The sequence below is a fragment of the Carlito syrichta genome, unplaced genomic scaffold, assembly GCF_000164805.1.
Source record: "Carlito syrichta isolate Samal-C Ts95f unplaced genomic scaffold, Tarsius_syrichta-2.0.1 Scaffold93672, whole genome shotgun sequence".
Classification (NCBI taxonomy): Eukaryota; Metazoa; Chordata; class Mammalia; order Primates; family Tarsiidae; genus Carlito; species Carlito syrichta.
Genome location: NW_007037768.1, coordinates 198921 through 213707, shown reverse-complemented (window position 1 = coordinate 213707; position 14787 = coordinate 198921). Strand labels below are relative to the sequence as shown.

Sequence of the window (14787 nt, the reverse complement as noted above, 5' to 3'; positions counted from 1 at the left end):
AAAGTTTGGACGTGTTTAGTACAGATCCCACTTTTTATTCTGAATATTTTTAATCCTGTGGTTGGTTTGAATCCACAGATGCAAAACCCACAGATAAGGAGGGCTGATTGTACATGTACATGTTACTTCAATTTTAAAGGTAAACTTTGACTTTTTAAAATCATGCTTATGCTTTGATTATTTTTTTTAATTTAAATTAAATTTTATTTTATTTTAGAGTTGGAGTCTCACTCTGTCACCCAGGCTGGAGAGTAGTGGTACACTCATAGTCATCCCAGAATCAATCTGCTGGCCTCAGGCAATCCTTCTGCCTCAGCCTTCCAAGTACCCAGAACGACAGGCGCACGCTACCACGCCCAGCTAACTTTTTGATTTACTATAGATACGAGGTCTCACTAAGTTGCCCAGGCTGGTCCCAAGCTCCTGGGTTCAGGAAATCCTCTCGCCTCAGCCTCCCAAAGTGCTGGGATTATAGCCTTGAGCCACCGTGCCCAGCCAAGTATTGGTATTTTAGCAAATGAACTCACAGAGCGAACTTGCCTCTTTAGTGAAATCCAAATATACTGTACTTAAGAAATCCAAATACCCTTTATTTAATGGTCCCTATTATAATAGAATAAAGGCATGATCTTGTTATTTGAACAATTCATTTTTCTGTTTGTAGCATAAACCTAGATAATTAATAAATTTGTTATTTGTATATTTTCTCCATGCTGGCATTTGATCTATAGTCCTAACATTTTTACAAATGGATTTTAATAAGCATTCTGATATGAATAATGTCCACATTATTTGGGTGCATTTTAACTACAGTAACATAATTTCAAAACTCAGTGCAAGGTCTCCTTGAAAACGACTACATTTTGAATGAAATGCAGGCACTCTTCCTAAACCAACCAAAGACAAATGAAGGTAGGAGCAGATGCAGTCTCAAAATATTCTCCAAGTTCGCCACTTTTCATGTGTTCCTCTTTTTGAAACTGGCTTCCCTTGGTTTCTGAGACAGCACCCCATTTCACACATTCTGGGCAGGCTTCCTCTGCTCTTGACTCTCCTTAGGTCACTGTACCCCCCCAGTAGAACTCAGTCCCCAGTCTTCCCACTACTTATAATTCTCCCAGTGACATCACCCATGCCCATCAGTTCAGGTACTTCCTGTGCATGGATGATGTCTGAATCTCTAACTCCAGGGCAGGCCTCAACTCAGTTCCGGATCCTCATGTTCAACTTCCTGCTGGAAGGGTCCATAAATATCGCATTCTTGTTGTGTCCAGAACTGAACTCATCTTCCTCTCAATAGCAGCTAGTAAGAATGCCACCCTCTATCAAGAAGCCCAAGTGCAAAAACTTGGGAACCTTTTCTATCCTCTCTCTCCTCAGTGAACAATCACGAAGTCTTAGAGATCCTATCTTCTAAGTGTGTCCTATGTCCCTGCATCTCCCTGCCTTTCCTGTCCAGGGCCACTCTTTTCAACCAGTGCTCAAAAAACCTAATTCCCAGCAAATGTCTCTCAGCTGTTATCTCTGCCTGCTGGGATTTCCTCCTCCAGTCCATCCTCTATGCTGTTTCCTGGGTGAGTTTTGGAAAATATAGATCTTTACCACTCACACCTACTAGAATGGCTACAATTTAAAAATTGAAAATAATAAGTATCAGCAAAGACAAGGAGAAACTGGAATCCCTGTATAATGTGAAATGGTGCAGCCACTAAAACAATTTGGTGGTTCCTCAAAAACTAAACAGAATTACAAAAAACAAATAGAATGATCATATAACCCAGCAATTTCACACCTGGTAGTTTGTATACCAATGTTCATAGTAGCATTATTCACAATAGCCAAGAAGTGGAAATAACCTGTGTCTATCAACAAAGGATGGATAAACAAAATATGGTATCTACACACAGTGGAATATTATTCAGCCACCAAAAGCAATATGTTTCTGATAAATACTACAATATAGATGAAACTTGAAGACATTTTACTAAGTGAAATAAACCAGATACACAAGAATAAGTATTGTATTATTCCATTTATGGGAAACATATAGACTAAGAAAATTCATAGAGCCAGAAAATAGACGAGAGGTTAGCAAGGGACTGGGATGAGAGGAAAATGGGGAGCTACTGTTTAATGGGTGAAGAGTCTCTGGAGTGATGAAAAAGTTTTAGAAAAAGACACTGGTGATGGTCCACACGCTGTGAATATAATTGATGCCAATGAGTTGTACACTTAAAATGGTTCAACTAGCAAGTATCACGTTATACATATATTTACCATCATAAAAACATGAAAATCATGCAGAGGCAAGAAATTCTTTAAAAAATATAAATCTGACCAAGTTCCTCTCAAGCTTAGAATACCTCAGTTTTTCTACCACATCCAAAATCACTTTCAGAATCTTTAGTTCAGCAGACCTTCACAATCAAGTTCATGTTAAAAAATCTCATAGCTCACCCACGTCTAAGTGCACCCTCTGCTCTACTGTGACAACCACTCATCGGATGGCAGTATACAACCGCATGCCTGTACTTCTGCACAGTTGTTCCTTCTGTCTGGAATACCTTCTCCATCCCTGCTCTGTAGACTCATTTTTATTCATCTAAAGCTTTGCTTGAGTCAGCTTCTCTAGGAAGCTTCACTTTTGATTCCAATCTTATCTGAAAGCCCAACTTTCTTTGTTGCCATAGTACCCAGGGTCTTTATTATAGGAATCATCATGATGTAGAGGAATTATTTGTATCTTTCCCACTTGTACAAGTTTCTTGTGTCTTATCTGTCTCTCTCCTTCCAATACGCTGAGGCTACATGAGAGAAATCAGCCTCTTGTGTGTAGACTGGCTTTCATGCCCTGAGTCTCTGGGAAGGATAGTATGCAATCGGCACTTTGTAAAACCCCTAAAATGCTTTGATATTCATAATTTCATTAAAGGGAATAGAAATGGGTGGGATAAAAGAAGAACTGAGGCAGACTGGAGAAACTGTGGAAGCTATGGTACGGATTAGTGGGACGTATGTAAACCTTCTTACCACTGCCACTCAATTCTCTCTTCACACAGGGGAGGGGATATGTCAAAGATGATCCAGAACTTACCTGCTCCCACTGGATGCTGATATTTCTATCCTTGTTGAAAGAAGATAGGTAAAGGGATTCTGAGAAAGCTTTTCCACCACTTTTTCTGTCATGACTCCTGACCTGGAAGGAAGGAGGCCTTGGGTCACCCCCTGCCCAGATGGTCTGAGAAATGGACAGCATGGTTGCCCTCAAGCACAGCAAAGTACCTCCCCTGTGCAGCTTCAGAGAGACAGGAAGCTGAGCGCAGTGAAGAAAATACCACACTAAGAATCAGGCATTCTAGAGAGTTGCGTGATGCTGAGCAAGCCGCTTGACATTTCTAAGTCCTAGCTTCATCATTTTCTAAAATGTGGGCAGTTACCTAAGTAATCTTTAGCATGCTTATAGCCAAAAAATCATAATCTGTCAGTACCTTGCATGCTCCCTTAGCACTGACTCCATTTTCCCATTTGACCCCCAAACCGCTGCAAAGTCTCACCTATGTCCTGTACATGGCATAAAAATGTGCCAACTCTATATTCACTGTTCGCACTTCCATCGCCACAATCTCATTTAGGCACTAAGAGAGAAGAGTGGTGCTTATGATTCTGAAGACTGAGGAAGAAAATAAAATAGACTAACAGTCACGTCTAGCTCAAGGTAAGTGGAGATTAATTTAGAATGGAAATCACCAAGCAGCTCTAGATAGACTATCACTCGATCGACTGCAGTTTTCATGAGCATCCATGTTAATGCAAGAGACTAAGAGAATACAGACGACCCAAAACAGTAGAAAATCTTCCAATCATTTACACAGGACTTGGGAAGGGCTTCGGTGTTTACATTTGAGCAACACAGGATTCTGCTGTCTTGGGAATTGAAGCTAAATTATAAAATGTATTGGGAAGAACGGAGTTAGAAAGAGCTAGAATACTTCATTTCGACCCCCTACTTCGAACTTCTCCCTTCATTCAGGATCGAGAACTATCGTCAGCTTCCACATTTACACTGCTGTTGGAAATGAGTTGTTCTACACTGCTGTTGTTATCTTGCCCTAATGTCTTCACCACATAAACCCTAGCTTTGGGGAAGGCATTAAGAATACCTGGGGTTACAAGTAGAAGGCAACAAAAATAAACAGGGAGATAGTAAGTATTCTTAACATTGACCTTAGCATCTACTTGGCTTAATAACTATGGAAAACAAGAATTGTACATGATTAAACTGACCTCAGATAACCAAGGGTTGATTACGATACACATGGTGAGTAAGGGGAAAATTAAAGTAAATTATTATTTTAAGCCAGACATGGAAGATGTTCTCCTCATGCTTAAATATTTTGAGAAGGAAATATTTCGATCCTGCCGTGCCCATAAACATGAAGCAAACTAACCTAATGTTCCTACATCTCTTTCAGATCCTGGTTGGCCCTCCTGGATACCTAATAATCTTTAGAGTTGAAAGGCACCATTCCAGGTTAGTCAATGGCAGAGGTAGCAGCTGGGTGGATAAATAATCGCCCCTCCCCAAATGTTACCACATACTTAGAAATAATAATTTTTAAAGTAATCTTTTTCTCTTCTTTCTAGAATCAAGGATCTCATGGGGTCAGTGGAACAAATTCACTTACTGGGATGGGTCTGAATCACTTCCTTTGCGTTTTCGTGGAAACCCTGTCACGTGTGAGCTGAAGGAGCCAACAGTGGCTGGTTTTGACCCTGGTTTCCTATGACTGGGAAGCACAGGAACCATGCACTGAGCCTCCTCTATCAACACTTGACCTGTGAGAGACAAAACACAAGAAGATGTTTACTTTAAACGTTGACTTTTACTTTACACATGTCCGTATCACTCATTGTAAGTGACCTTTCCATCTTGATATTTTCAAAATATCAACCAAAAATGACATAACAGAATTAAAGACTAATTACACACTTTCAAATATTAGTTAGAAATGTATTTCTTAGTCTGTCTATTTAAGCTCATTTTCCCCATCTAACTGTAAAAGAAATTTGAATATTGTAGAAAATATGGAAAATACAAAAAAGTAGACAGGGAGGGGAAAAACAAATTCCACCAACCAGTGTTACTACTTTGAGATACTTCCTTTTGGAATTTTTCTATAGTCATCATTAAAGTAATTGAAATCATAGGGTATACAGTAGTCTCCTCTCACTCCCAGTTTTGCTTTCTGTGGTTTGTTACTCGTGGTCAGTTTCAGTACAAAAATATTTAAAATTTCCAAAATAAAGAATGCACAAGTTATAAACTACACACCATTCTGAGTTAACATGATGAGACTGTCCTACTCTATCCGACTGGGGACATGATCACCCCCTTGTCTGGTGTATCCACGTTGAGTATGTCACCTGTCTGTGAGTCACCTAGTAGCCAGCTAAATTATCAGATGGACTGTTGTGGTATTGTGCTTGTCTTCAAGGAACCCTTATTTTGCTTAATAATGGTACCAAAGCACAAGAGTAGTGATGCTGGCATATTGTTGTTATTGTTCCACTTTATTATTAGTTATTACTAATCTCTTACAGTTAATCTCTTCCTGTGCTTAATTTATAAATTAAACTTTATCATAGGAATGTATGGATAACAAGGAACACAGTATACATAAGCTCTGTTGTTATCCACAGGTTTAGGCAGCTGCTGGGGTTGGAATGTACCCCCTTAGGTAAGGGGATCCAACTGCAGTCTGCTTTATTTGTGTATCATTGTGACATGGTAACTTTGCAGTATTATTACAAATTCCTTATAAATTATTCCAGTGGCTGCATAATATACCATCCTGTAAATATGTCACAGTTATATAACCACTCTCCTATTGTTAGAATTCATGTTTGCTTTTATCTTTTCACCATCACAAATATGTATTTTGGCACATAAAGCTTTTTATCTACTTCTGAATACTATTTTGAATAGTTTCCCAGAAAGGGATTAACAAGGTTAAGAAGCACAAATATTTTAAAATCTAAATTGCTAAATATGATAGCAATAACCTTTTTGTATCAAGTGTGGCTTATTAAATGTTTTACAAAATATAAAAATCAGGATTACTGAACCAAAATAACCTATAGTGCAAATTTGGGCCTCCTTAAGTGACTATATTTCTCATACCAAAATGGATATAAAAGCTTAAACTCATGTGTACCTAATAACACAGATTGAAAATATATAAGCAACATTTACAAAAAGAATGTAATAAATTACAATAATAGTGAGAGATTTTTAACACATCTCTAACAGCACCCGACAGATCAAGTATTAAAAAATGATACAGGTTGAACGCAGTGGCTCACGCCTATAATCCCAGCACTTTGGGAGGCTAAGGCAAGCAGACTGCTTGAGCCCAGGAGTTTGAGACCAGCCTAGGCAACATAGTGAGACCTCGCCTCTATCAAAAATAAAAAAAATTAACTGGGTATGGTGTGTGTGCCTATGGTCCCAGGAAGGAGGCTGAGGCAGGAGGACTGCCTGATCCCAGGAGTTCAAGGCTGTGGTGAGCCATGATCCTGCCACTACATTCCAGCCTGGGTGACAGAGTAAGACCCTGACTCTAATGATAACAACAACAACAACAACAACAACAATAATAATAAAGATTTGATCCACACAAGAGACCAAGTTGATATAATAGACATATATAGACTATGCCTAGCAGCTTCAAAATTCAGTGTGGTTAATTTTGGAACACCCGGGGAACATTCATAAAAAGTGACAATATGCAGGGCCAGAAAGCAAGTCTCAATGATTTTGACAAATTGATATCAAACATAAAGCATTTGCTGAGTACAATGTAATTATGCTAGAAACCAGAAACAAAAAGATAACCAGAGAATTCCTATGTTTTGGAAATTAAGAAATCTACAAATACCTCACAGGACAAGGAACAACTCAAATGTAAATTTACAAAATATTTAGAACTAAATAACAACAAAAAAATCATATATCAAAATGTGTGGAGATGTAAAAGCATTACTTAGAGGGAAATTTTAACAATGTTTAAAAAAGAAAGATTAACATTTAATGAGTAAATAATTTAAGAAATTAGAGAAAGATCGTAAAATAAATTCAAATAGTTAGAAGAAAATTATAAAAATAAGAACAGAGCTAATAAAATAAAATAAACATACAAGAGTGTAGATCAAAAAAAGTAAACATAGGTTCTTCCAAGAGTCTGGCAACTCCAATAACTTTGTGGCAATATTTTTTTCCAAGAAAAAGAAGGACACAAATTATTTATGAATAAACATAGGGTCATAACTTTAGATGCTCTAGAGAGTTAAAGGATAATAAAAGTTCATAAACAGCATTATGCAAATATATGAAAATTTAGATGAAATGAAAAAAATTCTAGAAAATTTTAACTTATAAAAATTGAAACAAAAAGAAATATAAACCTAAATGTGTCTATACTCTTTCTTATATAAACTATCCCAATATACAGAAAAAGAGAAACTACTTGGCCCCCACTTTTTCTTAATGAGGTTGACATAATTTTGATATTAAAATATGACTATGACAACACAGAACGGAAAGTATAGACCATTTTCATTTATGAACAAAAATACAAACATTTTAACAATACATTAATAAAAAACATTCAGAAATGTATAGAATAATTCATCATGACCAAGATAGTGTGGTCTCAGGAATGCAAGAGTAGTTTAGTATCAGTAAATTAATGAATATAAGTTACCACAATAACAGATAGATAGAAAAATATGTGATCATCTCAACAGACCATCTCAACAGATGTAGAAATATTTTATTGATTGACTGACTGACTGAGTTGGAGTCTCACTCTGTCACCCTGACTGGAGTGTAGTGGCACGCTCCCGGCCACCGCAGCCTCGCCCTGCTGGGCTGAGGCACCGAGCCCGGCTGTTTCTGGTTTCAGCATTTCTTCATTAATATTTCTACATCTGGGGCCGGGCTCGGTGGCTCAGCCTGTAATCCCAGCACTTTGGGAGGCCGAGGCGAGTGAACTGCCTGAGCCTGTGGGTTTGAGACCTGTCCGGGCAACTTGGTGAGACCTCATCTCTACAATAAATCAAAATGAGCTGGGCATGGTAGCGCGTGCCTGTAGTTCCAGCTACTTGGAAGGCTGAGGCGAAAGGATCGCCGGAGCCCAGCAGGGCGAGGCTGTGGTGGCCGGGAGCGGCCACTGCACTCCAGTCTGGGGGACCAAGTGAGACTCCAACTCAAAAAAAAAAAAAAAAAAAAAGAAAAGAGAAGCAAGAACAGCCCTTTTCAACATTGTATCAGAAAACCTGTCAGTGGAGTAAGGCACACACACAAAAATATGAAATACACAAATAGGAAAGGAAGAAAGTATTTTTCTTGCTATCATTAGAAAATAATAAGATTGACTATATAGAAAATCACAAATAATCAACATATAAATTATTAGAAGTGGAGGATAAAGCAAGTTTGCTGTATGTAAAATCAATATATAAGAATCAATTGCCTTTCTATCCAAAGCAACAAATAGTAAGAAAATAACATTAAAAAGATACAATTTATAATAACCTAAAAAATATGGAGTATCTACAGAGTAAGTCTAAAGAGTGTATAAAATATATATGGAGAAAATTATAAAATTTATTTAAAACTTTTTTTTTTGAGTTGGAGTCTCACTCCATTGCCCAGACTGGAGTGCAGTGGCATGCTCACAGTCACCCCAGCGTCGACCTGCTGGGCTCTGGCAATCTTTCCACCTCAGCCTTCCAAGTAGCTAGAACTATAGGTATGCGCTACCATGCCCCACTAATTTTTTTATTTATTGTAGAGATGAGGTCTCGCCAAGTTGCCCAGGCTGGTCTCGAACCCGCAGGCTCAGGCAATCCTCTCGCCATGGCCTCCCAAAGCGCTGGGATTACAGGTTGAGCCACCGAGCCTGGCCTATTTAAAACAGTTTAAAAGATCCAAATAAATGGAAAGACATGCCAGGTTTGAACTGGAGGCCTCAATGTAATAAAAAGTAAATTCTCCTAAAATAGATATGCAACTCCTCTCAAAACACTTATTTTTTTGGTGGAACGTCACAAACTGAATATAAAATGTATACATAAGTGCAATGGATCATGAATAGCCATGGAAAAGGTGGGAGTATTGGCCAGATGCTATTAGATATCAAGACTTACCATAAACCTATAGTCATTAAGACAGTGTGGTACTGGTAATAAATAAAGGAACAGAGAATAAACAAAGGAACAGAGAGCCCATACATGTATATATGGACATCTGCTAAATATCAGAGTTGGTATTTCAGTTCAATGTGGGAAAAACAAATTTTTAATAAATGGTCCTGAGCCAATCTGTTTTCTCTTAATGAAAAAGAATATAACTGGACCTGCTGTGTTACACCAAATATAAAAACCGATCCTGTTGGATTCAAGACCTAAATGAAAAAGACAAAAATACATAGAGAAGCCTTCTGCTATTATTTGAATGTTTGTGTCCCTCCAAAATTCATGTTGAAACTTAATTTTCAATTCAACAGTATTTAGAGGTGGGGCCTTTAGGAGGTGATTAGGCCATGTGGGCTACACCCTCATGGATGGGATTAGTGCCACGATAAGCGGGTTGAGAGAGCAAGTTTCTCCCTTTCACCTCCTTCTGCCAAATGAGGATGCAGCATAATTTATAACTTTATAAATATATGAAATTATTATAAATTTTATAACTTTCTCCATAAATATTTTACACACTTTTTAGATTTATTCTGTAGAAACTCCATATTTTTAGGTTATTATAAATTGTACCTTTTTATTATCATTTTCTTACTATTTGTTGCTTTGGATAGAAAGGCAATTGATTTTTATATATTAATTTTACATACAGCCAACTTGCTTAATCCTCCAATTTCAATGATTTAAATGCTGATTATTTGAGGTTTTTTTTTTTTTTGAGTTGGAGTCTCACTCTGTCACCCAGACTGGAGTGCAGTGGCCGCTCCCGGCCACAGCAGCCTCGACCTACTGGGCTCCGGCGATCCTTCTGCCTCAGCCTTCCAAGTAGCTGGAACTACAGGCACACACTACCACACCCGGCTAATTTTTGACTTATTGTAGAGATGAGGTCTTGCCAAGTTGCCCAGGTGGGTCTCGAACCTGTAGGCTCAGGCAATTCACTCACCTCGGCCTCCCAAAGCGCTGGGATTACAGGCTGAGCCACCAAGCCCAGCATTTTGAGTTTTCTATATAAAGTTCTAAGGCATTTGGTTATAACGGCGCCAATGGATTAAGACAACTCTTTGTTATTGCTATAGAAAGAAATCCACGAGACATAAACAGTAAAAACAATAAAGGAAAAGATTGTTAAGTTTGATCATCTTTAAGTTAATATTGATCAAAAGACACTATGAAAAGAATGAAACCACAAGCCACAAACTGGGAAAATATATTTGTTACACATATAAACAGCAAAGTGTTAATATTGAGATTATATAAAGAATGCCCTTGAGTCAATAAGAAAAAGACCAACGACCCAATAGAAAACTGGATAAAATATCTGAATGGGCACTTCATAAAAGTAATTCCAATTGTCAGTACACAAATGAAAAGCTATTCATTCTCATTAGTAATCAGGAAAATCCAAGGAAACTATAGTGATACTCTAATACGTGATGGCTACAGTTGAAAAGTCTGATGACATCAAGTGCTGACAAGGATGGAGAGCAATGGCAATGCTCGTGCTCTGCTGGAATGTAGATTGCTACAACCTCTTTTGAAACCATTTCTATATTACCTAATGAAGCTGAGCACATGCATAACATATGATTCGGCATTCCACCCCTAGGTATATGGGAAAACTCTTCCTGTGAATTAGGAGATACACCAGAAACACATTAACGATACTGCTTATACTTGAACAACAACAAGAAGCCCCGAGAAAACTGCAAACTATTTAAATTTCTATCAGCAGAATGGATAAACTGTTTGTTCACTGAATGGAATACTAACAGCAGCAAAAATAAGTAAGTCCAGCAATACTCATTGACATGGATGAACTTCAAAAAACAAAATGCAGAGGGAAAAAAAGTCACAGCCAAAACCCCATAGCAAGCTTTTTAAAAATCTATATACAGTTCAAAAACAAGTAAAACTGAGCTTTAAAAAAAAGGTTAAACAAATCAAAATATGTTTCAGAGATACCTACATAGGTTGCCACCTTACACAAAAAAAGCAAGGGAGCAGTTAACACAAGTCAGAACAGCAGTTCTCTTTGGAAGAAGAAAAGGGGATGTAATCAGTGAAGGACGCATGGGGTTTAAGAAATTTATGTCCTACTTCTTTCATAGATTTTGTTTTGTTTTTTTCTTTAAACATACATAATTTTTACCATCCTGTAGGTATAGCAGATCTCACAATAAAGAAGTGGGGAGAGTATTTTATCAATGATCATGGGCCACTTGGGAATTAAGTTTCAAGTCTATGATATCCCAAGACTTCTAGGTCTGGATTCTGAAGGGAACTGATTCAGGAGATTAAAGATGGTTCCAGTTCCTAGACTTCATTCTGATGGATTCTGAATAGCAGAACAGCATCTGTGACTCCACAGGAAACAATGCTGGGAATTTCTCACATCAAATAGCAAAACAAAAGGAAAAATTCACTAACATTGAACGATAGCACATCCTGGAATATATAATACCAGATCCCCGGCCATTACCCCTGCCCTTCCAACACACACTCAGTAAGCACATTCTTTCCCTCACATAAGATCAGAGACAAATAAAATGAAGATGTTTTTGCCTCCCATTCTGGGAAGCACAATCTTTAAGTGTTTCTATCCTATGTCCTTATCAACCTTTAAATAAGAAATGAGTTATCTTTAGGCAGACAGAATAATATTCTTTCCATGAAATCTGAAGCTTTAAAGGTCTTTATTATTATGTTCCTTCAAGTGTGGGGAGTACTCCCCTACAACTAGCTATGTTCTTAAGTCTGGCTATGTCAATAGAAGTACATTCGAAACAGAGGGCTTTCTGTAAACAAAAGAAAAATTTGGGTTAGTGGGGCTGATTAGTTTTAGATGAAAGGATCTGTTCTTTGGAAATTGTTCAACCTGAAGTGGATTTTCATTTGAAGTGACTCATAATTTAAAGAGTAAAGATTTCATTTTTAACCTTCCACTTTACCTGACTTCCAGCCTCCACATATACTTCTTTAGAAGATGAGGCCATGTGTTAGGAACTGACATTCTGCACTGCTTTTATATAACTCATTTTGGAGGTGTGTGAATTATTATTTTGATATTGTCTTGCTGCACTGAGTCACTTCTCAATGGTGAATTTAATGTGTTATTCAACACTCAAAAAATAATTCAGAATTTAGGTTGAACACAGATACTGTGACTGTCTTTTACAAAGGAACTTTATAATTTTACTTAAAATGACATTAGCATTAAATCTCACTCCACCCCATGTGCATCTCCCTGGTGATGGAAATCAATCTTTCAATATTTTAAAGGTCCACCATTTAGAGTCACCTCCTCAGAGATGGAAATAAATTGTGGGAAATGTGCAGCTGTATGAGAGTTATAAGCAGGGGAGGCTAAGTAGCCACCTACAAAGGGGTTCAACTTTAAAATCAGCCATCATACTTGAAAGAGAATACACACACATATATACACATACACCCACATGTGCACACATTCACAAAAGTCATGGCAGGATGGAAAAAATCAATTTTTCATATAACTTTAAAGCTTTTGCTCCGTTACCAACTTTCATTGTCAGTAGTGTGCTATATTTTAAATTTTATATAAGATTTTCACTATCTTGTGAATAACTTTTTGCTAAAAATAATTTGTTCAGTATAAATATTCAAATGACTTCCTTAAAAAATGAAAGTAGCCTTTACTACTTAACTTCTGAGAGTCCATACCCAGAAAATCTTCTTAGTCTCATCTACCCACTACTTTTTTTAGTACTTTTTCGAGGGTATGGGGAGACAAATCACTTAACATATCTGAGCCTATTTCTTTAAGATGGAGGTAGTTTCCTGAAAACCACATTTGTCTGTTTTGAAATCAAGTAAGAGGCTGGACTCGGTGGCTCAGCCCGTAATCCCAGCACTTTGGGAGGCCAAGGTGAGTGGATTGCCTGAGCCCGCAGGTTCAAGACCGCCTGGGCAACTTGGCGAGACCTCATCTCTACAATAAATCAAAAAATTAGCTGGGCATGGTAGCGTGCGCCTGTAGTTCCAGCTACTTGGAAGGCTGAGGCAGAAGGATCGCCGGAGCCCAGCAGGTCGAGGTTGCGGTGGCCGGGAGTGGCCACTGCACTCCAGTCTGGGTGACAGAGTAAGACTCCAACTCACAAAAAAAAAAAAAAATCAAATAAGAAATCAAGTAAGATCTGTTTGAAAATGCTCAGTAACACCCAGCAAAAAAAGAGTAGATACTGTTGGTAAGCCATTATAGAAGTCTAAAGTGCTAGTCAGAAAAAGGCATTGGGTTAAATGCCTTTATTTTAATAAAAAAAAAGTTAACATGATCATTCTGAAATAATTTCATGCTAGCACAAATAGTGCAAAGAATTCCCATATACCCTTCAATCAGATTCCCCAGGTAATGTCTTACTCAGCCCTAGTATCATTATCAAGACAAAAAAAGTAATATTGATGTGATATTACTACCAAATTTATAGTCCTTATTCAAATTTTGCCAACTGTCCTCCTAATATCTTTTTGCTGGTCCAGGATCCAATCCAGAATCACCATGGCAGATCCAGCACCTGTCATATAGCCTCCATTTCCTTCCATCTATAATAGTTCTCAGTCTTCTTTTGTCTTTTCTGGGATTTTTGAAGGGTATTGGGAAGTTATTTTGTAGAATGCCCTCCAGTTTAAGTTTGCCTGGTATTCCCTCATGACTAAATTTAGATTGTGCACTTTTGTAAAAAAAAAAAAAAAAAAAAAGGATTGTGCACTTTTGTCAAGAATACCACAGACATGGTGCTGTGCCCTTTTCAGTGCTAAATGCCTTCTCTTTTCAGTGCTACTGCTTCCAGTATTTTTTGTTGCTTCATTAAGATCTGGCTCTGCAGGATTCCAAATCGTGTTTGGTTCATGCAAACAACAGAGTGGCAGAGAAAAGAATTAGGAGAGCCTCGATAAAGCTGTAAATTCCAGTACTGGAGAACCTTTGAGGACCATGTCACCACTTTATCCCAAATCTCTGCACAGTGCCTGACACATACTTAAGTGTTGAGGGTTTGTTGAAAGGATAAATTACACTCACTTCTTATTGTAGACATCTAAAAGAGAATATGAAAGATGTGAAATCAGAACTTCTGGATTCACCTTCCTGGGCTGCTGAGGTCACCCTGCATTCTATCATTCCCACTATAAAAAATATTGAAGTCCCTATTGTCCCTGCTTCACAAACAAGTAGGCCTACTTCCTACCATGACTTCATTTTTACCATTCTTCCATAGAAGAAAAAAAGACACTTGATTTTCTGCTCTGGAAAAAAAAGGCACTGTGTGGCATGGGATTTGGCAGCCTAAAACGCCTTCTAGAATGACAAGCAGTAACTATTTTATAGGTTTGCATTAATGTGTTACAGTGGAAACCAAATACTGTTTCTTACCACTGATACATTACTTTAAGATGCTTAGTCACATGATGGACAGAATTAATAGGCACTATTTAAGAACAATGCCATGTAAAGATTGTATAATATACAGATTATGAAAAAACTTTTGCTCAGGT

General features: G+C 37.7%; 1 protein-coding gene across 1 annotated transcript in view; it reads right to left on the bottom strand.

Moving 5' to 3' along the window:
- Window positions 1-5185, bottom strand: part of ARNTL2 (aryl hydrocarbon receptor nuclear translocator like 2) — a 41531-nt gene extending 36346 nt beyond the window's left edge. Inside the window, exons 1-3 of the mRNA XM_021713864.1 lie at window positions 5137-5185; window positions 4686-4836; window positions 3095-3196 (exon numbers count right to left, since the gene is read on the bottom strand). Of these exons, the coding sequence (XP_021569539.1) occupies window positions 3095-3196; window positions 4686-4836; window positions 5137-5185 (302 nt within the window). The remainder of the gene's footprint in view (window positions 1-3094; window positions 3197-4685; window positions 4837-5136) is intronic.
- Between the last annotated feature and the right edge of the window lie 9602 nt (window positions 5186-14787).